Source organism: Pongo abelii, chromosome 1 (assembly GCF_028885655.2).
Source record: "Pongo abelii isolate AG06213 chromosome 1, NHGRI_mPonAbe1-v2.0_pri, whole genome shotgun sequence".
Classification (NCBI taxonomy): Eukaryota; Metazoa; Chordata; class Mammalia; order Primates; family Hominidae; genus Pongo; species Pongo abelii.
This window is the reverse complement of record NC_071985.2, coordinates 200,916,848-200,944,344: the sequence shown is the minus strand read 5'-3', so window position 1 is coordinate 200,944,344 and position 27,497 is coordinate 200,916,848. Positions and strand designations below refer to the sequence as shown.

The 27,497-nt window shown below is 45.1% G+C and overlaps 2 protein-coding genes across 12 annotated transcripts in view; one reads left to right on the top strand and one right to left on the bottom strand.

Annotated features, from left to right (window-relative positions):
* Positions 1–26,154, bottom strand: part of ZBTB8OS (zinc finger and BTB domain containing 8 opposite strand) — a 31,158-nt gene extending 5,004 nt beyond the window's left edge. For 2 of the 10 annotated variants that reach the window (XM_054555530.2, XM_003775748.5), the window contains exons 1-5: positions 25,584–25,728; positions 8,939–8,963; positions 8,115–8,236; positions 7,813–7,895; positions 1,640–1,676 (exon numbers count right to left, since the gene is read on the bottom strand). In XM_054555530.2, the coding sequence (XP_054411505.1) occupies positions 1,640–1,676; positions 7,813–7,895; positions 8,115–8,236; positions 8,939–8,963; positions 25,584–25,716 (400 nt within the window). In that variant the 5' untranslated portion in view covers positions 25,717–25,728. Of the gene's footprint in view, positions 1–1,639; positions 1,677–1,907; positions 1,997–5,979; positions 6,035–6,356; positions 6,495–7,812; positions 7,896–8,114; positions 8,237–8,872; positions 8,964–11,405; positions 11,424–25,579 lie in introns of those variants that run through there. The other 8 variants (XM_002811108.5, XM_054555533.2, XM_054555526.2 and 5 more) reach the window with 8 other exon arrangements.
* A 205-nt stretch (positions 26,155–26,359) lies between these two features.
* The window catches only part of RBBP4 (RB binding protein 4, chromatin remodeling factor), a 29,353-nt gene continuing 28,215 nt past the window's right edge, over positions 26,360–27,497 (top strand). The window contains 2 exon segments of one of the 2 annotated variants that reach the window (NM_001131214.1): positions 26,360–26,473; positions 27,066–27,213. In NM_001131214.1, coding sequence (NP_001124686.1) covers positions 26,458–26,473; positions 27,066–27,213 — 164 coding nt within the window. In that variant the 5' untranslated portion in view covers positions 26,360–26,457. 2 annotated transcript variants of the gene reach the window in all.

Sequence of the window (27,497 nt, the reverse complement as noted above, 5' to 3'; positions counted from 1 at the left end):
CTAATACTGTTTCTTTTTTTTTTTTTTGAGATGGGGTTTTGCTCTTGTCGCCCAGGCTGGAGTGCAATGGCGTGACCTCCGCTCACTGCAACCTCCGCCTTCCAGGTTCAAGCGATTCTCCTGCCTCAGCCTCCCAAGTAGCTGGGATTACAGGCACCCGCCACCACACCCAGCTAATTTTTGCATTTTTAGTAGAGATGGAGTTTCACCACGTTGGCCGGGCTGGTCTAGAACTCCTGACTTCAGGTGATTCACCCACTTTGGCCTCCCAAAGTGCGGGGATTACAGGCGTGAACCACCACGCCCAGCCTATAATACTGTATTTTTACTATATCTTTTTTTGGTATTTATAAATACACAAATATTTACCAATGTTTAACAACTGCCTATAGTATTCAGTATAGTAACATGCTGTACAGGTCCGTAGCCTAGGAGTGATAGGCTATACCATATAGCATAGGTTATAGCATCTAGGTTTGTGTAAGTACACTCCATGATGTTTGCACAATGATGTAATCGCCTAAAGATGCATTTCTCTGAATGTATCCCAGTAGTTAAGTGACCTGTCTGTATCTGGCCTAAACACAGGGGTCAGCAAAATATATACAGCCCACAGGCCAAACTGTCTCTTTTTGTACAGTCCCATAAAGTAAGAGTGATTTTTACATCTTTATTTATTTACTTTTATTTTATTTTTTTGAGACCAGTCTCGCTCTGTCACCCAGGCTGGAGTGCAATGGCATGATCTCGGCTCACTGCAACCTCCGCCACCCAGGTTCAAGTGATTCTCCTGCCTCAGCCTCCTGAGCAGCTAGGATTACAGGCACGTGCCACCACGCCCAGCTAATTTTTGTATTTTTAATAGAGGCTGGGTTTCACTATATTGGCCAGGCTGGTCTCAAACTCCTGACCTAAAGCGATCTGCCTGCCTTGGCCTCCCAAAATGCTGGGATTACAGGTCTGAGCCACTGTGCCTGGTCTGATTTTTACATTTTTAAATGGTTGCGGAAAAAAATCAAAACAATGACATTTTGTTACATTTGAAAATGATAAGAAATTCAAATTTCAATGGGCATAAATAAGTTTTACTAGAATACAAGTGAACTCATTCATTTAAGTATTATCTATGGCTACTTTGGTGCTACAACAGAAGCACTGAGTAGCTGCTCTTCTGTCATTCTTGGCCCACAAATCTTAAAACATTTATTATCTGTCCATTTTACAGAAAAAAACTGCCCACTCCTGTTCCAATAGATTTTCCTACCATAGAGTGAGGCCATACAGGTCGGCAAATACAGAATCTAGAGACACACAGAAAGTAAAAGGTACAATAGAGAACATCTAGTCCAACATCTTTATTATAGGAGAAGAAATAAAGGTCAAAAAGGCAAAGAGAATTTCAAATTCCACAATAATCTGAACAAACTTGACCCTAGAACCCAATGCTGAAGCCTCATCCACTAAATCAGGTGTGTATAATCACAGTATTTTAACAAAATATATCCAGACAGGTCAGAGAAGCTTGAGAAAAACTTATCACTTTACACCAGTTAGAACTAACTGCAGTTGATTGTCACATATATGAACTTTATGGTAAGGAAATTTTTCATGTTCTTAATAGCTGGATTTTAAAACATACCTGAGGGTGCTTGGACAATGAAAATTCTTCTCCCCACCTTGAGAATACAAATTAAAACATGATTAAGATTTGTTCTCTCTTTATATGCTTTAAAATAAGCCCTGTAAATGTGGTTAACATGCTAGAAAGCCAAAAGAGACAGGAGGGGTCAGGGAGCTGTTAAGTTTCATTTTCATTTGTCAGAAGATACAGCTGTTGAGGGACGTGTGTGCAGTGTCATCATTTGCTCTCAAGATTGATAGTTAAGGCCGGGTGCGGTGGCTCATACCTATAATCCCGGCACTTTGGGAGGCCAAAGGGAGGATCGCTTGAGCCCAGGAGTTTGAGAACAGCCTGAGCAACATAGGGAGACCTCATCTGTACACAAAATTAAAAAAATATAAAAAATTAGCTGGGTATGGCGGTACATGCCTGTGGTCCCAGCCACTCACGAGGAGGAGGCAGGAAGATTGCCTGAGCCCAGAAGTCAAGGCTGCAGTGAGCTGTGACTGCACCACTGCACTCTGGCCTGGGTGTCAGGGCAAGACTCCATTTCAAAAAAATTTTTAATTATAGGCCAGGCGCGGTGGCTCATGCCTGTAATCCCAGCACTTTGGGAGGCCGAAGCAGGTGGATCACCTGAGGTCGGCAGTTCGAGACCAGCCTGACCAACATGGAAAAACCCTGTCTCTACTAAAAACACAAAATTAGCCAGGCGTGGTGGCGCATGTCTGTAATCCCAGCTACCTGGGAGGCAGAGGCAGGAGAATCGCTTGAACCCAGGAGGTGGAGGTTGCAGTGAGCCGAGATCACGCCACTGCACTCCAGCCTAGGCAACAGAGCGAAATGAAAAAGGTCAGGCGTGGTGGCTCATGCCTGTAATCCCAGCACTTTGGGAGGCTGAGGTGGGCGGATCACCTGAGGTCAGGAGTTCAAGACCAGCCTGGCCAACATGGTGAAACTCTGTCTCTACTAAAAATACAAAAATTAGCCAGGCGTGGTGGTGGGCACCTGTAATCCGAACTACTCAGGAGGCTGAGGCAGGAGAATCGCTTGAACCAGGAGGCAGAGATTGCAGTGAGCTGAGATCATGCCACTGCACTCCAGCCTGGGCGACACAGCGAGACTCTGTCTCAAAAAAAAAAAAAAAAAAAAAAAAAAAAAAAAAAAATTAATTCTAGTGGCCAGGCACAGTGGCTCCCACCTGTAATCCCAGCACTTTGGGAGGCAGAGGTAGATGAATCCAGGAGTTCAAGACCAGCCTGGCCAACATGGTGAGAACTCATCTCTACTAAAAATACAAAAATTAGGCAGGCATGGTGCCATGCGCCTGTGGTCCCACCTACTCGGGAGGCTGAGGCACAAGAATGGTTTGAATCTGGGAGGTGGACGTTGCAGTGAACCAAGATCACGTCATTGTACTCCCAGCCTGGGCAACAGAGTGAGACTATCTAAAAAACAAACAAACAAAAAATTAATTTTAAAAACTTTAAAAAAAGGTTGATAGCTGATCTCAAAGTAAATGTGCCCCAATATAGTGTACCTATGGTGGAATCTCAATAAACATTGTTTAGTAAATATTGTTTCAAAACAGAGTAGTAACATATTCAAATTTTTTACTATCCTCAGTTATGAAACTAGTTAAGTAGGCTGGGTGCGGTGGCTCACACCTGTAATCTCAGCACTTTGGGAGACTGAGGCAGGAAGATAGCTTGAGCTCAGGAGTTTGAGACCAGCCTGGGCAATGTAGCGAGACCCTGTCTCTACAAAAGATTAAAAAAATAAATAAAATTAGCCAGGCATGGTGGCGTATGTCTGTTGTCCTAGCTACGTGGGAGGTTGAGGTAGGAGGATTGCTTGAGCCCAAAAGGTCACGGCTGCAGTGAGCCATGATCATGCCACTGCACTCCAGGCTGAGAGACAAAGCAAAACCCTCTCTCAAAACAAAAACAACAAAAACGAAACAAAAAAGAAAAACAAAAACTAATTAAATAATACCTCCCATTGGAGAAAGCAAGTCTGAGTACCACAAAGGCAAAATACTAGACTCTATAATACAGTCCGAACTTGGTTTACACTTTACAACTTTTCCAAAAATATCCATGATCTGTATATAGAAGGCCCTAGAAAAGTAATCTAGAACTAGGGATCAGTCTCCTCTCTGTCTTTGACACTAATGTGAGTGAAGATCACAACGTGGTGTAATAGGAAGAGCAAAGTTTTAAAATTCTGTTCAAACACACAATAGCTAGTAATTTTGGACATGCTTGTTTTTTGGGTTTTTTTTTTTTTTTTTGAGCCGGAGTCTCGCTCTGTTGCCAGGCTGGAGTGCAGTGGCGCAATCTTGGCTCACTGCAACCTCCCCCTCCTGCTTTCAAGCCATTCTCCTGCCTCAGCCTCCTGAGTAGTTCGGATTACAGATGCCCACCACCAAACCTGGCTAATTTTTGTATTTTTAGTAGGGATGGGGTTCCACTATGTTGGCTAGGATGGTCTCAATCTCTTGATCTCGTGATCCGCCCGCCTCGGCCTCCCAAAGTGTTGGGATTACAGGCGTGAGCCACTGCACCCAGCAAGCCTGTTTCTTTACTCATTAAAAAACAACAAAAAACAAAACAAAACAAAAATACAGAGAAGATAATAAAAGATCTCACTTTACAAAAAGAAGTGAATGAAATTCAATATAAAATGGGGCCACAGGAGTTAGAGACCAGCCTAGCAACACAGCAAGACCCCATCTCTATAAAAAAATAAAAAATTAGCTGAGATTAGCCAGGCATGGTGGCAGGCACCTGTAATCCCAGCTACTCAGGAGGCTCAGGCAGGAGAATCGCTTGAACTCTGGAGGCAGAGGTTGCAGCGAGCCAAGATTGCACCACTGCCCTCCAGCCTGGGCAACAGAGCAAGACTCTGTCTCAACAACAACAACAACAAATTAGCTGGGCATGGTAGTGTGCACCTGTAGTCCCAGCTACTTGGGAGGCTGAGGAAGGAGGATCACTTGAACCCAGGAGTTCAAAGCTGCAGTGAGCCATGATTACACCACTGCACTTCAGCCTGGGGGACAGGGCAAGACCGTGTCTCAAACAAATCAATCAATAAATTAAATTAAATTAAATTAAATGGAGCCGGGCGTGGTGGTGTGTATCTGTTGTCCCAGCTACTCAGGAGGCCAAGGCAGGAGGATCGCTTGAGCCCAGGAGTTTGAGGATGCCTGGGCAACATAGTGAATGAGAACCCATTTCTAAAAAAATAAATGAGGCCGGGCACAGTGGCTCAAGCCTGTAATCTCAACACTTTGGGAGGGCAGATGCGGGCAGATCACCTGAGGTCAGGAGCTTCAGACCAGCCTGGCCAACACAGTGAAACCCCGTCTATACTAAAAATACAAAAAATTAGCCAGGCGTGGTGGCAGGCGCCTATAATCTCAGCTACTCGGGAGGCTGAGGCAGAAGAATCGCTTGAACCCAGGAGGTGGAGGTTGCAGTAAGCTGAGATCTCACACTCCAGCCTGAGCAACAGAGCGAGACTCTGTCTCAAAAATAAATAAATAAATAAATAAATAAATAAATGAAAATAAAAAAGCTATTATGTAAAAGTAACCTAGGAGGGCCAGGCACAGTGGCTCATGCCTATTACCTCAGCACTTTGGGAGGCCAAGGCCAGAGGACTGCTTGAGCCCAGGACTTTGAGACCAGCCTGGGCAACATGGGGAGACCCCATCTCTTCAGAAAACAAAAAAGTCAGCCAGGCGTAGTGGTGCACTTTGTGATCCCAGCTATTCAGGAGGCTGAGGTGGGAGGATCCCTTGAGCCCAGGAGGCTGAAGCTGCAGTGAGCCATGACCGCACCACTGTACTCCAGCCTGGGAGACAGAACAACAACCTGTCTCAAAAAAAAAAAAAAAAAAAAAAAAAAATTAAAAATCCTAAAAAATATACTTAAGTGACTAAAGAAATCTGAGAAACAAGTCCAAAGTGACCTAATCAAGTGTTTGCAAACTCTGGAAGGAAAATAAAAGTACGATTTGTTAATAGATGGAATTGATTTAAATAGGTCTAGAAGTGAGAACATATGAGAAAAAAAGTGTCAGTGTTTCCCATCCACTAAGCTGGGCTTTATGCTGTGCCATTTAGCAATTACATGTATTCTCTCCCTAAAAAATCAACAAATTGGGAATCAAATTTAACAATTAAAATCAACTTTATTTTGATAAGTTTCTGGTCCTTCCAAGCCCTTACGCATCCCACAAAACTCAATCTGCAAGTGGCCCTCTGATTTATGTTTCCATCTGTTTCCTTGCTCATTGAATTCAATGAAGAATATAACTTTAACTCGGTACTTAAAGGACTTTCAAAACTTACCCAATTGATCGTAATTTGAAATTTCTTTGATCAATGCTAAGTACTTTCACTTCCTAGAGAGGAAAAAAAATTTTTTAATTAAAAAAAGTTCATAATAGACTATCTACTAAAAATCTTTTTGTTTTGTTTTGTTTTTTTGGACCATCTACTAAAAATCTGTAAAACTTTTTTTTTTTTTTTTTTTTTGAGATGGAGCCTTACTCCATCGCCCAGGCTGGAGTACAGTGGCGTGATCTCGGCTCACTTGCAACCTCCACCTCCCAGGTTCAAGCAATTCTCCTGTCTCAACCTGCTGAGCAGCTGGGACTACAGGTGCCTGCCACCACGCCCAGCCAATCAATTTTTTTTGTATTTTTAGTAGAGACGGGGTTTCACCTTATTGGTCAGACTGGTCTCGAACTCCTGACCTCAGGTGATCCACCTGCCTCGGCTTCCCAAAGTGCTGGGATTACAGGCGTGAGCCACCGCGCCTGGCCTTTACAACCTTTTCTAGAAAACAATAGCACACAACTTCTGTGAAGCAAAGAAAATTAGAATGTTAGCTAAAATAGGACAACAAATGAGATATATATGTATACAGTTTTTTTTGTTGTTGTTTGAGACAAGGTTTCGCTCTGTTGCCCAGGCTGGAGTGCCGTGGCATAATCTTGGCTCACTGCAACCTTCACCTCCCGAGCTCAAGCAATCCTCCCACCTCAGCCTCTGGAGTAGCTGCGACCACAGGCATGTGCCACCACGCCTAGATAACTATTGTTTTTTTGTTTTTTTGAGAGAGGGAGTTTCGCCATGTTGCCCAAGCTGAGTATTAAATATATTTCAAGGAAATAAGTTTTTTCTTACATATTCAAGGGAGGTATTCTAGAAAAATGTAAGATCTAAAAATATGAGTCAAAAGAATTTCTCTGCAAGATATATGGTAGAGAACTACTCTGGGCACACAGGGGCAGTACCTCTGCTGCTGCTGTACACTGCCACTTCAATAAAAGCTGTTGTTTAACGCTGGGGGAAAACAGATATATGGTGGAGGAGGAGGACATAGGATTTCAATCACTCTGAGCCTAATAAACTACTGGTAGGCACTTGAACTCTGTAGGATGAGTGACTCAGTTGATAGGATGAGTGACTCAGTTGATAGAATGAGTATAAGTAGTGAAGCTGGTAAAGCAGAAAATGGAGGAATTATAAAAGCAGAGATTGCCATCTCTATTAAATAACGATGACATTGCAGATGTGTTCCCTTCTAAAGGATGAAAGCAGCAAGCAATCTCCATTTGGCTTTTCCTTTTTTCATGTTAAGGAAAACTAAAAGCTGCAGTTGTTTAACTTAGGCCAATGTGACAGGGCTACTAAATTTCAAATGGAACAAAAGGAACAATGGATGGACATAAATATAGCTCAAACTTGGGAAACATAAAAAGTGTGGATGAGGCTGCGTGCAATGCTCACACCTGTAATCCCAGCACTTTGCAAAATTGAGGCAGGAGGATTGCCAGAAGCTAGGAGTTCAAGACTAGCCTCGACAACATAGCAACACCCTGTCTCTATCAAAAACAAAAACAGAAAAAAATGTGGATGAAAACTGTAGGTACATTTTTATCACACAATCCTGATTAGTGACAAATACATGAGATCTAAATACGAAATGTTCACACATAGGCAAATGCAGGTTAACCAGGAAGTGCCCGTGGTCATTATAATCTCTGCAAATCAGTATCGTCTTATTTGCATGGATTGGTTTTGTTTCACATGTCCTATTTTAAATCATCTGTTCTATTTTAAAATATGAACTAAGAATCCATTTGCTCAGTAAAAAAGAAAAACCTTTGCTTACCCGGGGTATGAAGAATTCATCAGCACTGAACTTATAAAGCCATTCATCCAAAAAGTGAAACAGAAGAGACTGTAAGTCATCTCCTACACAAGATCAAATAGTATATTTAATAATTCTGGTCTCTAAAAACATACTTGAATTTAAAAGTTCAATAAATGTCTTAGGTCAGTTTAAAGAGAAAGAAAAGACTCATCCTTAATTTTCTGGTTCTTTTTGTGAAAATATACTCAGATTATGTAGAATACTGCACAATTCTATACAGTACCGTATAACAATTTCTTCCTTGTGAATAAATCATTTACCTTGGGTTTCTACTTCTACTGTTTGGAGGGGCTCCACTGTCCCAGTATCTGTCATGTAACCAAACATGGCCATTGCACATTGCTCGAATGCTTCCTCCAGAGTATCTCCCCATGCGTGTAACCTAAAGAAGTATATTCATGCTCTGTGTAATACAATCCACTGCGAGAAAGAAAACTTGATAGCAAGCAAAGTCAAAATAAATTCAGTATGATAAATACAAATTTTAAGGCCTCAATCAATTTAATGGCACTGCAACTGGGTGCTTTTATTTTTATTATTTATTTATGTTTTTTAGACTGAGTCTCACTGTGTTGCCCAAGCTGGAGTGCAGTAGTGCAATCTCGGGTCACTGCAACCTCCACCTCTTGGGTTCAAGCAATTCTCCTGCCTCAGCCTCACAGGTAGCTGGGATTACAGGCATGCACCACCAGGCCCGGCTAATTTTTGTATTTTTAATAGAGACGGGGTTTTACCATGTTGGTCAGGCTGGTCTCGAACTCCTGACCTCATGATCCGTCCGCCTCAGCCTCCCAAAGTGCTGGGATTACAGGTGTTGAGCCACCGCACCCGGCCTTATTTTTATTTTTATTTTTTATTTTTTGAGATGGGGTCTCTCTCTTTCACCCAGGCTGGAGTGCAGTGGTGCAATCTCGGCTCACTGAGCCACTGAGCCCTGCAAAACTGAGTGCTTTTAAACCATCATTTTCATATTGTGAAGGAACCAAAATGAGAGGAGAAAAATTAAAGATAGGGATACCAAGACTGAAACATTCAGTCTTCCTATTGACGTGGTTTCAAAGGAATGAACTCCCGCTATACTCACTGGACATCTGCTGTATGATCCAAATCTGAGGGAGAGAGGGAAAAACACTTATAAGACACTAAACTTGACTCTCAAATCACACACACAAAATAACTCTAGTCCGTTATTATTAGGAATATCATCTTTAAAGAGCAAGAAAATGTGGGCCAGTCCATCCACACCTTTTGCTATCTATTCCCTCAACAAAGCTAATTGCTTTGCTTTGTTAGAAACTTTTTTTTTTTTTTTTTTTTTTTTTGGGACAGAGCTGAGATCGCGCCACTGCACTCCAGCCTGGGCAACAAGCAAGACTCCATCTCAAAAAAATAAATAAATGAAAAAAATAAAATTCCAGGTTTCTGTCTCACCTTTTCTTTTACAGTGAACCTAATCCTAGATAAAATCAATTCAGAAAATAAACTCCACAATATATGAGCTTTTTCCTGATATTCCCACAAGAAAACCAGAAAGTAACAAATGGTACTATAGCACACTCCCATTGGTTGGATCTCTCAACATTCTTCATCCATATCATGACCCCTTTTTTTTTTTTTTTTTTAGATGGAGTTTCACTCTGTCACCCAGGCTGGAGTGCAGTGGCGCGATCTTGGCTCACTGCAGCCTCTGCTCCAGGGTTCAAGTGATTCTCCTGCCTCAGCCTCCTGAGTAGCTGGGATTACAGGTGCGCGCCACCACACCCGGCTAATTTTTGCATTTTTAGTAGAGATGGGGTTTCACCATGTTGGCCAGGCTGCTCTTAGACTCTTGACCTCAGGTGATCCGCCCACCTAGGCCTCCCAAAGTGCTGGGATCACAGGCGTGAGCCACTGCGCCTGGCCCACAACATGACTTTCATCAGTTCTTCCCACTTATGATCATAGAATATTAGGGCTGGAAGGAATTCTTGGAGATCATGAATATGATTCCTTCACTTGGAACTGCCTTTGCAAAATTATAACTGAGGAAATTATGACAGTGAAAGAAATCGGACCTAACTGACTCCATCTTACTTCTAATTTGTAAATTGTCCTTGTTCATTTCTGGTGGGCCCAACTAACTTTGGGAAGGAATTCAGTTCATGGTTAGACTCTGAAACAAGATTAATAACAGCTCCTTCCCGAAAAGACCCCCTTCTTGCCTGGGGACCAACCAGTCTGCCTTTCTGGGACTAACAAATTAGCTACAAGATTAGAAATTAGAGTTTAAGGGTCATGTAGCCTCTAGCTCTAAGAGTCTAAACCTCCCCAAATTGCTCTCGCGGATGATATCACTATTGTAAAACCTAAGATCAGTACTTGAGATATTTTGCAGACCCTACACTCAGCTGACACCACCCAGACTTGTTATCTGGCTCAACCAGTTTTGCCATCCCATCCAGGAAGAGAAGACAGCAAGAAAAACTCACTTCAATCCCCTGTGATTCCATCTCCAACCTGACCAGTCAGTAGTATCCACTTCCCAAGCCCCTACCAGCCAAATTGTCTTTAAAAACTCTGATCCCCAAATGCTCAGGGAGACTGATTTGAGTAATAAAACTCCGGTCTCAAGCACAACCAGCTCTGCGTAAATTACTCTTTCTCCACTGCAATTCTCCCATCTGGATGAATCGGCTTTGTGTGGGCAGCAGGCAAAGTTAACCCATTGGGCGGTTACACTTATAAGAAAAAACTTGAGGCTGGGCGCAGTTGCTCACGCCTGTAATCCCAGCACTTCGGGAGGCCGAGGCGGGTGGATCACAAGGTCAGGAGATAGAGACCATCCTGGCCAACATGATGAAAGCTTGTTTCTACTAAAAATACAAAAACTTAGCTGGGTGTGGTGGCGCGCACCTGTAAACCCATCTACTCAGGAGGCTGAGGCAGGAGAATCGCTTGAACCCGGGAAGCAGAAGTTGCAGTGAGCCAAGATCGCGCCACTGCATTCCAGCCTGGGCAACAAGAGCAAAACTCAAAAAACGAAAAAAAAAAAGGCGGGGGGAAGGAGAGGGTCAGGTCCCTAGGATGACCCTAACCCTCTGTCCGTCGTAGAAATGCCTGCCTGAGAAAGAGCATCATGGCCAGGAGAATATGTTTGTTCTAGCAAACACCTTATGTAGGCCCCTAAATTTCGTTTCTTAGAGCAGGTACTAAAAAGAGCTTACGAATGTGAATATCTATCTCTTACTACTTAGAAGTGTCTTTCTCTAAAACCCAAGAGCCATTCCTTTGAAATGTAATCAACGGGAAGGATGGGGCCTTTGTCTGTCTTCCAGCCTCTGTGGGAGGAAAGAATCCTAATTTCCATACTGTCAGCTATCAGACACAGCTCACATTGATCAACTCTTTGTACTTTTTCACTTCTCTGACTCTACTAAGCCCCCCTCACTCCTCTCCCTTTAAAATGCCCAGTCATCCCCACACAAATCAGAATGGAGCTCAGCTCTTTTCCCTCAGTAGTTATTAAATAAAACCTGTTTTCACCGCTCTGAGTAACGTCCAGCTGTATTTACCTTTGACACACGAGTGAAGAAGCCAGACATAAAAGAATCTGGCCAGGCGCGGTGGCTCACGCCTGTAATCCCAACACTTGGGGAGGCCGAGGTGGGTGGATCACGAGGTCAGGGGCTCGAGACCAGCCTGGACAATATGGTGAAACCCCGTCTTTACTAATAATACAAAAAAAAAAATGAGCTGGGCGTGGTGGCACCCGCCTGTAGTCCCAGCTACTCTGGAAGCTGAGGCAGGAGAACTGCTTGAACCCGGGAGGCGGAGGTTGCAGTGAGCCAAGATTGTTACCACCGCACTTCAGTGTGGATGACAGAGCAAGACTGCCTCAAAAAAAAAAACGAATCTAAACTGTGTGGTTCCATCTATATGAAAACTAAAATGGGCAAAATTAAGCTATGGTGGTAGAAAACATAAGTGTTTTTCTCAAGACAAGGAAGTGGAGGATTGACTGGAAAAGAGCAAAAGGGAACTTTCTCTGGTGATGGACACGTTCTATAGATTGGATGGAGTGTTGGTTACAGAGATGCATGTATCTGTTTATAAAAACTCACTGGACTTTACACCATAAGGTCTGAGCACCTTACTCAGGTAAAATATATAATTTTTTTTTGAGACAGAGTGTCACTCTGTAGCCCAGGCTGGAGTGCAGTGGAGTGATCTTGGCTCACTGCAACCTCTGCCTCCCGAGTTCAAGTGATTCTCCCGCCTCAACCTCCTGAGTACCTGGGATTACAGGAGTCCACCACCATGCCTGGCTAATTTTTTGTATTTTTTAAGTATAGATGGGGTTTTGCGCCATGTTGGCCAGGCAGGTCTCGAACGTCTAATCTCAAGTGAACCACCCACTTTGGCTTCCCAAAGTGCTGGGATTACAGGCCTGAGCCACCACGCTCAGACTAAATTATATTTCAATTAAAAAAAAATCAATTTAAAAGACAGTGACACACTGCTATAGGGCAGTGGTTCTCAAATTTTGGAGTCTCCAGAATTCTTTTTTTTTTTGAGACAGAGCCTCTCTGCAACTTCCACCTCCCAGGTTCAAGTGATTCTCCTGCCTTAGCCTCCTAAGTAGCTGGGATTACAGGCATGCGCCACCATGCCCAGCTAATTTTTGTATTTTTAGTAGAGACGGGGTTTCACCATGTTGGCCAGGATGGTCTCCATCTCTTGACCTTGTAATCCGCCCACCTCAGCCTCCTAAAAGCTGGGATTACAGGCGTGAGCCACTGCGACCAGCCCAGAATTCTTTATTCTCTTAAAAATTACTGAAGACCCCAAAGAACTTTTGTTAATATGGGTTATATCTGTCAATGACCACACTGCAAATTTTAAGTGAAAAGATTTTTAAATACATATTAATTCATTTAAAAATAACAATAGGCTGGGTGTGGTGGCTCACGACTGTAATCTCAGCAGTTTGGGAGGCCAAGGTGGGTAATTCACTTGAAATTAGGAGTTCGAGAACAGCCTGGCCAACATGGTGAAACCCTGCCTCTACTGAAAATAGAAAAAATTAGCTGGGGATAGTGGCACAACCCTGTAATCCCAGCTACTTGGGAGGCTGAAGCATGAAAATTGCTTGAACCCAGGTGGCAAAGGTTGCAGTGAGTTGAGATCACACTACTGCACTCCAGCCTGTGAGACTCCATCCAAAATAATAATAATAATAATAATAATAATTCCATTTTATTGAACATAAATTGAGTATTTTTATCTTTTTGCTTTTATTTATTTATCTTAAAGATGGAGTTTCCTGGCCAGGCGCACTGGTTTACGCCTGTAATCCCAATACTTTGGGAGGCTGAGGTAGGTGGATCGCTTGAGGTCAGGAATTCGAGACCAGCTTGGCCAACATGGTGAAACTCCGTCTCTACTAAAAATACAAAAATTAGCCTGGTGTGGTAGCATGTGCCTGTAGTTCCAGCTACTCAAGAGGCTGAGGCAGAAGAGTTGCTTGAACCTGGGAGGTAGAGGTTGCAGTGAGCCGAGATCATGCCATTGCACTCCAGCCTGGGCAACAGAGCAAGACACCACCCCCCCCAAAAAAAAAAAAAAAAAAAGATGGAGTTTCCCTATGTTGCCCAGGCTGGAGTGCAGTGGCTAGTCACAGGTACGACCATAGTACAATATATCCTAGTACTCCTGGGCTCAAGTGCTTACCACCATCCTGGCCTTACATATTTTTATGAAAAAGTAACTATATTGTTAAAAGATTTAACTGGTCATGGTGGCTCATTCCTATAACCCCAGCAACTGAAGAGGCTGAGACAGGAGGACAGCTTGAGGTCAGGAGTTCAAGACTAGCCTGGACAACATAGTGTGACTCCATTTCTTAAAAAGTTTTTAAAAAACCAGGTGTGGTAGTGCATGCCTGTAGTCCCAGCTACTTGGGAGGCTGAGATGGGGAGGACTGCCTGACCCTAGGAGCTTGGGCTGCAGTAAGCTAAGAGTGCAGTGAGCTGCATTCCAGTGTGGGCAACAGAGTAAGGCCCCATCTCTAAAAAAAAATAAAAGTTATTAATAAAAAAAAATTTAGTGAAGACTGGCACTGTTTTGCATTTTTTCAAATATTTTAAATGTCTGGCAATATAGTCATTTAGTTGGAGTGCATAAATAAAATCCAACCTCACAAATACGCAGAAGGAAAATACAGGAGCATTTTAATAGCTTTTTCAAATAATTGTGGATAGGCTGGTCTAAGTGCAGTGATGTTTACAATTAATTCATCATAACCAGTTATAGATTTCTTTGTTCCTTCTCCACTCCCACTGCTTTACTTAACTAGCCTTTTAAAAAAATTATGGATAGTCTTTTTTTATGTTATACCAAAACTCAAAACATGGTATTTTTTTTTTTGAGACAGTCTTGCTCTGTCGCCCAGGCTGGAGTGCAGGGGTGCAATCTCAGCTCACTGCAACCTCCACCTCCCTGGTTCAAGCAATTCCCCTGCCTCAGCCTCCTGACTAGCTGGGATTACAGGCGCACGCCACCACACCTGGCTAATTATTTTTTTGTATTTTTAGTAGAGACGGGGTTTCACCATGTTGGCCAGACTGGTCTCGAACTCCTGACCTCAGGCAATCCACCCCTCTAGGCCTCCCAAAGTGCTAGGATTACAGGCATGAGCCACTGCGCCGGCCAAAACATGGTAGTTTTTTCAACATTAGTTGCAAGGTGGATTCCGTAACCATCACAATGAACTTACCATACTGTAAAATTAAAATCCATTGATCTATTATGCACTTAGAACGTATCTTTTTGTTTTCTTTTTTGAGATAGAGTCTCACTTCGTCATCCAGGCTGAAGTGCAGTGGCACAATGACAGCTCACTGCAGCTTGGACCTCCAAGGTCCAAATGATACTTCCGCCTCAAGTCTCCCAAGTAGTAAGGACTACAGACATGCACCATCACACCTGGTTAATGTTTTGTAAGAGACAGGGTTTTGCCACGTTGCCCAGGCTGGTCTCGAACTTATGGGCTCAAGCCATCTGTCCCCCTTGGCTTCCCAAAGTGCTGGGATTAAGCTCATCAGGCCTGAAAATTCTAACTGGACTTGAATTTTATAATTACCGACAAATATTGTCAGCTATTTTCCTTGATGTGACAGATCACTGTTCACTTTGAAGGGTGTGGTGGCCCACACCTGTAATCCCAAAACTTTGGGAGGCTGAGGTGGGCCGATCACCTGAGGTCAGGAGTTCAAGACCAGCCTGGCCAACACGGTGAAACCCTGTCTCTACTAAAAATACAAAAAAAAAAAAAAAAAATTAGGGGGACATGGTGGTGGGACCTGTAATCCCAGCTAATCGGGAGGCCGAGGCAGAAGAATCCCTTGAACCTAGAAGGCAGAGGTTGCAGTAAGCCAAGATCGTGCCACTGCTCTCCAGCCTGGGTGATAGAGCAAGCCAAATACTGAAGTCTGAATAACAACAGCATGTCTTTCATTCTTTCAAGAAAAAGTGTTCCATGAAAAACAGACCTAGTTCAGCTCACAACTCAATTACACAAGTTTTTTTTGTTTTGTTTTGTTTTTTTGAGACAGATTTTGCTCTTGTTGCCAAGGCTGGAGTGCAATGGTGCAATCTCAGCTCACCAAAACCTCTGCCTCCTGGGTTCAAGCAAGTCTCCTGCCTCAGCCTCCTGAGTAGCTGGGATTACAGGGATGCGCCTCCACGCCGGGCTAATTTTGTATTTTTAGTAGAGATGGGGTTTCTCCATGTTGGTCAGGCTGGTCTCCAACTCCCAATCTCAGGTGATCCACCCGCCTCGGCCTCCCAAAGTGCTGGGATTACAGGCATTAGCCACCGCGCCCGGCCAATTATAGTTCTTTTCCACGAGTAATTAACACTTAACATGTCACAAAAATACTTTATACAGGCCGGGCACGGTGGCTCACGCCTGTAATCCCAGCACTTTGGGAGGCCGAAGCGGGTGGATCACGAGGTCAGGAGATCGACACCATCCTGGCTAACACGGTGAAACCCCGTCTCTACTAAAAAATAAAAATAAATAAAAAAAATTAGCCGGGCATGGTGGCAGGTGCCTGTAGTCCCAGCTACTCGGAAGGCTGAGGCGGGAGAACGGCGTGAACCCGGGAGGCGGAGGTTGCAGTGAGCCGAGATCATGGCCACTGCACTCCAGCACTCCAGCCTAGGCGACAGAGCAAGACTGTGTCTCAAAACAAAAAAAAAAACGAAAAAAAAACAACTTTATACATACTTCCAATTTTGTTACACAGAATATTATGACAACTAAACTCGAATTTTTTTTTTTTATCTTGCCCAAATTCCTATCTAAGGGGTTTGGGGAGTCATGCCCTACAAATCATAAATTCTCATCAGAAGGGTTTTATTTAACCCTATATATCGTGACTTACTTTCTAACCTGAGTCTGGCATAAAATTACAAGATACAACACAAGGAAGAAAATCAAAATATTTTACCCCAAAACATGTTTCTTTGCCATATTTTGAAATGGCCAGGGCCGGGCGCGGTGGTTCATACCTGTAATCCCAGCACTTTGGGAGGCCAAGGCAGGCAAATCACCTGAGATCAGGAGTTCAAGACCAGCCTGGCCAACATGGTGAAACCCCGTCTCTACTAAAAATGCAAAAATTAGCTGGGCATAGTGGCAGGCACCTGTAATCCCAGTTACTCGGGAGGCTGAGGTAGGAGAATTGCTTGAACCCAGGAGACAGAGGTTGCCGTGAGCCAAGATGGTGCCACTGCATTCCAGCCTGGGTGACAGAGTGAGACTCTGTCTCAAAAAAAAAGAAAAAAAAAGAAATGGCCCAGCAAAGCTGTTCTTTGTGGGGGAGAATTTGCATCTATAAACAATCTCTATTAACATAGCTAGATCTTTTTCTTCCAGACCCTCCCAATCCTAAAGATGTTAACTAACATCTGAATAGGAAACATTTGTCATCTATTGTCTCTAAGGGCAGCCACTATAAGCCTTCAAAAGAACTTTGTTCTCCACAATCTTTTATCTTAACCGGAACATTCCCTTTCTATCAATTCTAGGTCTTTTTTTTTTTTTTTTTTTTTTGGTTGAGATGGAGTCTCGCTCTGTCGCCACACTGGAGTACAATGGCACGATCTCGGCTCACTGCAACTTCTGCCTCCTGAGTTCAAGCAATTCCCCTGCCTCAGCCTCCTGAGCAGCTGGGATTACAGACGCGCGCCACCATACCTGGCTAATTTTTTGTATTTTAGCAGAGACGGAGTTTCACCATGTTGGCCAGGATGCTCTCAATCTCCTGACCTCATGATCCGCCAGCCTTGGCCTCCCAAAGTGCTGGGATTATTACAGGCATGAGCCACAATCCCAGGTCTTTAGACAAACTCAACCCATTATCAATCAGAAAATGTTTAAATTCACTTATAGCATGGAAGCTACCCTCCCCCTCCCCCCTCCCCCCTCCCCCAGCTTTGAGTTGTCCCACCTTTCTGGACCAAAGCAATGTATTTCTTAAACTTATTTGATTAATGTCTCATGCCTCTCTGAAATGTATAAAACCAAGCTGTGCCCTGACCACCTTGGGCACACTGAGCACATGTTCTCAGGATCTCCAGAGGGCTGTGTCAGGGGCCATGGTCACATTTGGCTCAGAATACATCTCTTCAAATATTTTACAGAGTTCGACTATTTTGTCAACAATTAAAAAGGCACCTATTCAGAATATTAAAAGTTAAGATTTAATAACATCAATAGTTCTTATTGATTCATCAGAGATATTCTTTTTTTTTTTTTTTTTGAGACCGAGTCTCGCTCTGTCGCCCAGGCTGGAGGGCAGTGGCACAATCTCTGCTCACTGCAATCTCCGCCTCCCAGGTTCAAGCGATTCTCCTGCCTCAGCCTCCCGAATAGCTGGGACTACAGGCACGTGCCACCACACCTGGCTAATTTTTGTATTTTTAGTAGAGACGGAGTTTCACAACGTTGGCCAGGATGGTCTCGATCCCTTGACCTCGTGATCTGCCCGCCTTGGCCTCCCAAAGTGCTGGGATTACAGGCGTGAGCCACCGGCGCCTGGCCAAAAAAAAATTTTTTTTTTTTTTTCAGATGGAGTCTCCTCTGTTGCCCAGGCTGGAGTGCAATGGTCCAATTTTAGTTCACTGCAACCTCCGCCTCCCAGATTCAAGGGATTCTCCTGCCCTCAGCCTCCGGAGTAGCTGGGATTACAGTCACGCGCCACCACGCACGGCTAATTTTTGTATTTTTAGTAGAGACAGAGTTTCACCATGTTGGCCAGGCTGGTCTCAAACCCTTGACCTCAGGTGATCTGCGGGCCTCGGCCTCCCAAAATGCTGGAATTACAGATGTGAGGCACCGTGCCTGGCCTTTTTTTTTTTTTTGAGATAGAGTTTTGCTCTTGTTGCCCAGGCTGGAGTACAATGGCGCGATCTCCGCTCACTGCAACCTCTACCTCCCAGGTTCAAGCGATTCTCCTGCCTCAGCCTCCCAAGTAACTGGGATTACAGGGATGCACCACCACGCCTGGCTAATTTTTTGTATTTTTCGTAGAGACGGGGGTTTCTCCATGTTGGTCAGGCTGGTCTTGAACTCCCAACCTCAGGTGATTCACCCGCCTTGGCCTCCCAAAGTACTGGGATTACAGATGTGAGCCACTGCACTTTGCCTTTAGTTTTTTTTTTTTTTTTCTTTAAAGAGATGGGTTTTCACTGTCTATCAAGGTGGAGTACAGTGGCACAATCATGGCTTACTGCAGCCTTGACCTCCTGGGCTCAAGAGATCCCTCCTGCCTCAGCCTCTACGTAGGTGGGACTGAGGCCCAGGCTGGAGTGCAGTGGCATGATCTCAGCTCACCACAACCCCTGCCTCCCGGGTTCAAGCGATTCTCCTGCCTCAGCCTCCCGAGTAGCTAGGACTACAGGTGTGCGCCACCACACTGGGCTAATTTTTTGTATTTTTAGTAGAGAGGGGGTTTCACTATATTGGCCAGGCTGGTCTCGAACTCCTGACCTCGTGATCCGTGATCCGCCTGCCTCAGCCTCCCAAAGTGCTGGGATTACAAACATGAGCCACCATGCCTGGCCCCGGCTAATTTTTTTACTTTTTTTTTTCTTTTTCTATTAAAAAGATGGGGGTCTCACTAGGCTGCACAGGTTGCTCAAACTCCTAGCTTCAAGTGATCCTTCCACCTTGGCCTTGTTGTACCCAAGCGAGTTAGAAAAACGCCACACTTTGAGGCGAATTAAGAGTCCTTTATTAGCCAGCGACCGAGAGACGGCTAACGCTCAAAATTCTCTCGGCCCCAAGGAAGGCACCTGATTAACTTTTATACCTTGGTTTAGGAAGGGGGTGGGGTCTAGTTAAAACAATTTTACATAAGTAAAGTAGTCAAAAAGTTAAAAGGACAAATGGTTACAGGAAAGTAAACAGTTCCAGGTGCAGGGGCTTTAAGACTATTACAAGGTGATAGATTTGGGGCTTTGGGCGTTATCAATCGGACAAATTCCTGGGAACTGCAGATATAGCTTGCCACAGTATCTTATCAGTTAATTGCATTTTTGGATGTGCTGGGAGTCAGCTTGCACAAGTTAAGTCCTTGAGGAAGGGGCTGCCAGTGAAAGAGCCAAGATGGAGTCTGTCTGGCTCTCTTAGCTAAGGGAGAGTCAATTCAGGTGGAAACAAGACTAGGTGATTAAGGGAAAAGGGAGAGTCTAAAAACAGAGTTAGTAAAAACCAGGTTGGGCATTACAGCCTCCCAAAGTGTTGGGATTATAGGTGTGAGCCACTGCTCCTACCCTAAGAATGTTCTTCTCTTTTTTCTTTTTTTTTTTTTTTTTTGGAGTCAGGGACTCTGTCACCCAGGCCGGGAGTATAGTGGCATGACGATAACCCACTGCAACCTTGAACGCCTGAGCTCAAGCAATCCTTCTGGCTCAGCTTCCCCAGTAGGTGCGACTACAGGACTACACACACATGCCACCACACCCAGCTTTTTTTTTTTTTTTTTTTTTTGTAGAGATGTGTTTCACTGTGTTGCCCAGACTAATCTGGAAATCCTGGGTTCAAGAAATCCTCCGGCTTAGGCCTCCCAAAGTGTTAGGATTATAGGCATGCGCCACCTCACCCAGGTGTTTAATTTACTACCACGCACTTAAAATTAAAAATAATAATAATAATAAAAAGGCAGCCAGACACGGTGGCTCACGCCTGTAATCCCACCACTTTGGGAGGCCAAGGTGGGCAGATCACGAGGTCAAGAGATTGAGACCATCCTGGCCAACATGGTGAAACCCCGTCTCTACTAAAAATACAAAAATTAGCTGGGCATGGTGGCGTGTGCCTGCAGTCCTGGCTACTCAGGAGGCTGAGGCAGGAGAATTGTTTGCACCTGGGAGGAGGAGGTTGCAGTGAGCCGAGATGGTGCCACTGCACTCCAGCCTGTCAACAGAGTGAGACTTCATCTCAAAAAAAAAAAAAAAAAAAGTCATTTTCACTCAAGAATGTCCTTAGGGCTAGGTGCAGTAGCTCACACCTGTAATCCCAGCACTTTGGGAGGCCAAGGCAGGACGATTGCTTAAGGCCAGGATTTCAAGATCAGCCTAGGCAACATGACAAGACCCCATCTCTATAAAAAATAACATAATTAGCTAGATGTGGCAGCCAGGCATAGATAGTAGTCCCATCTACTCAGGAGGCCGAGGTGGGAGAACAGCTTGAGCCTAGGAGCTCAAGGTTGCAGTGAGCCATGACAGTGCCACTATACTCCAGCCTGGGAGACAGAGGGAGACCCTTTCTAGCATACAGTTTGGTGCTGCTGTCTCAATTTGTGCTAAAGGGCCAAGAGATTTTGTTTTTGCTTTTTCTTTCACAGACAGGGTCTTGCTATGTAGCCCAGGATGGAGTGCAGTGGGGGCAATTATAGCTCCAAAAGATAGAGCCCAAGCTTGCTCTGTAGCCCAGGATAGAGTGCAGTGGTGCAATTATAGCTCCAAAAGACCAAGCCCAGTCTCAATCTCCTGGGTTCAAGTGATCCTCCCACCTCAGCCTTTGGAGTAGCTGGGACTACAGGCTGGGGCCAGTTTTACCAACCATTGATTTTGTACCACCAGTACAAATACCAACACAGTGGAAACAATAACACCTCAGTATTATTATGAAAATAGTTTTGACATCACAGACCCTCTGGAAGGGTATAGGGAACCCCAGGAATACAGAGATTACATTTTGAGAACTGCTATTATACTACTTATACAAGTGTACTCAGTTTCTGAAAATTCACTTATGACACGGGCACTCTTCTATAAGTACATCATACTTCAATAAAAGATGATTTTGGCTGGGTGCAGTGTCTCACATCTGTACTCCCAGCACTTTGGCAGGCCAAGGCAGACAGATCATCTGAGGTCAGGAATTCGAGACCAGCCTGGCCAACATGGTGAAACTCCATCACTAATAAAAATGAAAAATTAGCTGGGTATGGTGGTGCACGCCTGTGATCCCAGCTACTCAAGAGGCTGAGGTGGGAGGATCACTTGAGTCCAGGAGGCAGAGGTTGTAGTGAGTCAAAATTGTGCCACTGCACCACTCCAGCTTGGGTGACAGAACGAGACTGTCTCAGGAAAAAAAAAAAAAGATTTTTTTTCTTGGTATCTAATTCCAGGTTATTCAATTAAAGTTTTTTATTTTATTTTATTTTTTTTGAGACAGTCTCGCTCTGTTGCCCAGGCTGGAGTGCAGTGGTGCAATCTCGGCTCACTGCAAGCTCCACCTCCCAGGTTCACGCCATTCTCCTGCCTCAGCCTCCCGAATAGCTGGGACTACAGGCGCCCGCCACCTCGCCCGGCTAATTTTTTTGTATTTTTAGTAGAGACAGGGTTTCACCATGTTAGCCAGGATGGCCTCGATCTCCTGACCTCGTGATCCGCCTGCCTCAGCCTCCCAAAGTGCTGGGATTACAGGCGTGAGCCACCGCACCCGGCCAAAAGTTCTATTTTCAAATGTATAGAAAAAAAATTAGGAAAATTATTTTAAAATCTCAGTGGACAAGGCATTCCCTGAGTATGACTTCTTATCTTAGAAGCCATAAAAGAAAGGGTTGGCCGGGGAGTGGTGGCTCATGCCTGTAACCCCAGCACTTTGGGAGGCTCAGGTGGGCGGATCACTTGAGGTCAGGAGTTCAAGACCATCCTGGCCAGCATGGTGAAACCCTGTCTCTACTAAAAAAAAAACACAAAAATTAGCCGGGTGTGGTGGTGGGCACCTGTAATCCCAGCCATACGGAAGGTTGAGGCAAGAGAATCACTTGAACCCAGGAGGCGGAGGTTGCTGTGGGCTGAGATGGTGCCAACTGCACTCCAGCCTGGGAGACAGAGCAAGACACTGTCTCAAAAAAAAAAAAAAAAAGCCGGGCGTGTAATCCCAGCACTTCGGGAGGCTGAGGCGGTGGATCACCTGAGATTGGAAGTTCAAGACCACCCTGACCAACATGGAGAAACCCCATCTCTACTAAAAATACAAAATTAGCCAGGCACGGTGGTGCATGCCTGTAATCCCAGCTACTCTGTCTCAAAAAAAAAAAAAAAAAAAAAATAGCCAGGTGTGATGGTGCATGTCTGTAGTCCCAGCTACTCAGGAGGCTGAGGCAAGAGAATTACTTGAATCTGGGAGGCAGAAGTTGCAGTGACTGGAGATCATGCCACTGCACTCCAACCTGGATGACAAAGCGAGACTCTGTCTCAAAAAAAAAAAAAAAAAAAGAAAGGGTTAATGCAGGGGGTCCCCAACCCCCTGGCCGGTACCAGTTGGTGGCCTGTTAGGAACCAGTCAGCACAGCAGCACGTGAGCTCAGAAAGCTTCTTCTATATTTACAACAGCTCCCCATTGCTAACATTACTGCCTGAGCTCCACCTCCTTTCAGATCAGGCACAGCATTAGATTCTCATAGGAGCTTGAACACTATTGTGAACTGCACATTGGAGGGATCTAGGCTGTGTGCTCCTTTTGAGAATCTAAAGCCTGATGATCTGTCATCCCCAGATGGGACCACCTAGTTACAAGAAAACAAGCTCAGGGCTCCCACTGATTCTATATTACAGTGAGTTATATAATTATTTCATTATATATTACAACGTAATAATAATAGAAATAAAATGCACAATAAATGTAATGCGCTTGAATCATCCTGAAACCATCCTCCCCTACAACCCCCGTTGGTGGAAAAACTGACTTCCGTGAAACCAGTCCCTGGTGCCAAAAAGGTTGGGGACCACTGGTTAATTAACTGCATTGCATAAAAATACTTTCTGCCTAGTAAGAGAAACCAACAACCCAAGAGAAAAAAAAATAACCCAAGAGAAAAAAGGGCTGAGAATATTAACATACACACCCCAGAATGGGAAATACAAATAGCTTCCAAAACACTATAATATGTTCAACTTCACTTACAATAAGAAAAATACAGTAAGTATACTTTACAAATTGGAAAAGATCAAAAAGTATGGTAACAATTAGTAGAAGTGGGAGGAAAGAGGCACATTCACACAATACTAGTGAAAGTATAAATTGGTACAACTCCTATGGAGAGCAATTTGGCAATAACTGTCCAAGTTAAAATATCCTTTTAAAAAATGTAGGAGTCTTAGCAATGGAAACAAAAAAAACTTGGAGAACTTGATTCTACAGATCCACTTGCACATGTACAAAACAGTGGATGTACAAGTGTATTCACTGCTGCACTGTTTCTAATACCACAAGAGTAGAAATAGCCTAAACGTCCATCAACTGAAAATTGGTTAAAGCAAATGCTAGAACATCTAGGTATGTCCATGTAAGAGAAAGGTAACGATGACTGCTCTACAGAGGGGGACTAGGTGGTTGAGGATGAGGGCTGCCAGAGTTACTTTTCACTGCCTATGTTACACTTTCTGAATTTCGAATCAATATATATGACCGATTAAAAATAATTTTCTTTTTTGAGATGGAGTCTGGCTCTGTCGCCCAGGCTGGAGTGCAGTGGCGCGATCTCGGCTCACTGCAACCTCCGCCTCCCAGGTTCAAGCGATTCTCCTGCCTCGGCCTCCCACGCAGCTGGGATTACAGGCACCCACCACCATGCCTAGCTAATTTTTGTATTTTTAGTAGAGATGGGGTTTCACCATGTTGGCCAGGCCAGGCTGGTCTCAAACTCCTGACCTCAGGTGATCCACCCGTCTCAACCTCCCGAAGTGCTGGGATAACAGGCATGAGCCACAGCACCAGGCTTTTTTTTTTTTTGAGACAGTCTCGCTCTGTTGCCCAGGCTGGAGTGCAGTGGTGTGATCTCGGCTCACTGCAGCCTCAACCTCCTGAGTTCAAGCAATTCTCCTGCCTCAGCTTCCCGAGTAGCTGGGATTACAGGCGCCCACCACCATGCTCAGCTAATTTTTTGTATTTTTAGTAGAGGGGGGTTTCACCATGTTGGCCAGGCTGGTCTGGAACTCCTGACCTCAGGTGATCCACCCACGTCTGTCTCCCAAAGTGCTGGGATTATAAGTGTGAGCCACCGCAAACGGCCTATAATATTTTAAAATTGTTTTTAAGTGAGAGAAGGGGATATGCTAGGAGGCATGCCAGCTCCAGAAAGCACATTGCCTAGAATACTATGGTAAGTAAGTAGATTTTACAGAGAGGACAATGAGAAATTAAGGAAAGATTTTAAGCAGACAAATAAAAGTCAGATTTGTGCTCCCCAAACCACAGCTACCTTTAGGGATGACAGCTTAACGTTTAATATAGAATTTAAGAGACAAAGATAGGTTATGTGATTTGCCTAAAGTCACTAAGCGAATAAATGGCAAAACCAGCTGGGCGCTGCAGCGCGGGGCTATGATCGCTCCATTGCACTCCAGCCTGGACGACGGAGCGAGACCCCATCTCTAAAAACATATATATATATATATATATATTTTTTTTTTTTTTTGAGACAGAGTTTCGCTCGTTGCCCAGGCTGGAGTGCAATGGGGCGATCTCGGCTCACCGCAACCTCCGCCTCCCGGTTTCAAGCGATTCTCCTGCCTCAGTCTCCCGAGTAGCTGGGATTACAGGCATGCGCCACCACGCCCAGCTAATTTTGTATTTTTAGTAGAGACGGGGTTTTTCCATGTTGGTCAGGCTGATCTTGAACTTCCGACCTCAGGTGGTCCGCCCGCCTCGGCCTCCCAAAGTGCTGGGATTACAGGCGTCAGCCACCGCACCCAGCCTAAAATAATCATTTTTTAAAAATCACAATCATAAATGGCAAAACCAGGTCTTTTTGCTAATATGATCGAGGTGAAACATCAAGTTAGAAATCCCGTAATTAGCTTTCCGAGTCCTCTAACCTCGCACACTCTATCTCACCGTTGGGAAATACATGGGGGTAACAACCCTGCAAACGCCTGAAAATATGGTTATCTTTAGAATTTACGAAGATAAATGTGATTAGGCACATGTGGAAGAAGTTCAAGAGACTGTAAATGAGGGAAGCCAGGTTTCGCGACTATTAAACCAGGTGGCTTTTTCCTTCAGCATTCCCAGAAGTACGAACGCGACTACAACAGCCGGCACAAATGGGATCATGCTTGAAGTACCTATGGGGCAAAGTAGAAAGAGCAGCAGGAAGCCGCGGGTAAGCAGAGGGGATGCCTGTGTGCTTACACCTAAAGAGAGAAGTAAGCCACCTACTCACACTCGTACTTCCTATTGACTGGCGGATACTTGGCCTTGATCGCCTTCTGTTCTTCAGTCAAATTGTAATCTCTAACATCTTCCTCTTCCTGCGCCATGACTGCAGGATTAGACACTCTACTTCCGCCCTTCATCCACCGGACTTCGGACCGCAGTTACTACTTCCGCTCTAGACTCCGCCCCTTGGCACACACCCTTAAAGGACCACACTCCGTTCTCGGAGTTGGCTGTTGACCTACTTTAGTCCCTACCCTGCCGCTTGGATCACATGTTTAAAAGGCCAAAACCCCATCTTCTGCGCTTCATTCATTACTAGTTCCTTCCAAAGACTAACGAAAAACGTTGAAGGGCACCTTGAATGAAACCCGTCTGGCTCTGACTGGCGAGGTTCTTTTCCCCGCTTCACCCCCAAAATTGATAATTAGACCCGAAGGCATTCTAGATTTTTCATCTCGGTACTCTGAAAGGGTCGTAAGCTTAATAGCCTTCAAGAAAATGGCTGCCCTCTTGCCGCGGGAGTGTGCGGACTAAACCTCTCTCACGTGACCCTGACCGGGCGCAGTCCCGTCAACGCCGGCGCGCGCAATCGCTGGAAGTCGGCTCGGGGAGGCGTTGGGGGAGGGGCGGAGCGCGTGCCTGGGTCCCCGCGGAAAGCTACTCCGCGCGTTTGGATTGGTCGCGAACGCGGCTTCCCCGCCCATCCCGCCATTAGGAGCGCTCCGATTGGCTGATGTTGGCGCGAAGGTGCGCGAGTCAGCCCTCGCGCTGGGGGCGCAGGAAACAATAGAGGCCGCGCGCACTGAGCGAGCTCCTGCAGCCTCCCCGCCCCTCCCGCAACGCTCGACCCCAGGATTCCCCCGGCTCGCCTGCCCGCCATGGCCGACAAGGAAGGTGAGGGTGCCGGGGCCGACCCAGGAGGGCAGCGGGTGCCGGGGCTGAGCCGCGGCCTCGACATGGCCTAACAGTGAGGGCAGGCCCGAGTTTGCCGAGTGCAGTCCCCGGTACTGAAGGCGTGAAGAGGGAACTCCCCGCGGGGCGGGCTAACGGCTCGCCAGTTCCCTGGGACCGATTTCGGTCCCAGCTGGCGAAGCCAGCGGTGGGGCCCCCGGCGAGTGTTTGTTCCTCCTCCTGTCTCCGATATCGGTCTCTCGGCCTCTGTCCCGAGCGTCGGGACACCACTTCCTACCCACAAGGCTCGGAGCTCGGGCCTCCTCGTCGGGCTTGTGAGTTTCTGCGCGCGCGAGCGTGCTCCGAAGGCCTGGCTGGCCCCGTGGCCTGGAACGGGTAACGGAGTGTTTGGCGGGGATGGCCCGAGGAGTTCCGGCGCCGCGAAAGTGGAGAGTGTGGGTGCCTCTGCCGTGGGGATTTAGACAAATCACCTCCATTTCATAGTCAGGATGTAGGAGTCATGCCGGTAGCTTTGCAGAGGATTACCCGGTTTCCGTTTGTTTGCTAACTTAAATTTGTTTTTAAAAAATTTTAGCAGCCTTCGACGACGCAGTGGAAGAACGAGTGATCAACGAGGAATACAAAATATGGAAAAAGAACACCCCTTTTCTTTATGATTTGGTGATGACCCATGCTCTGGAGTGGCCCAGCCTAACTGCCCAGTGGCTTCCAGATGTAACCAGGTGACATGACTCTCCTGAACGTTATGTTGATGTGTCTTCAGTGTAGATTTCTCATATTGATTTTCTGTTTTCCGCTCTTCAGTCACCCGGAGAAGGCATGTGATCAAAACCTCTTGGTGACATTTTTTCTAGGCCACAAAGTAAGGCAAAATAACAAAATGATTTTGTAATTTACCTGACAAGAGAAAACATATTGGCGTTTTTTTCCTCAGATACTGAATTAAATAGCTGTAGCTGATGATAATACCTGTAATAATAATAGCTGTACTAAATAATAGTACAAA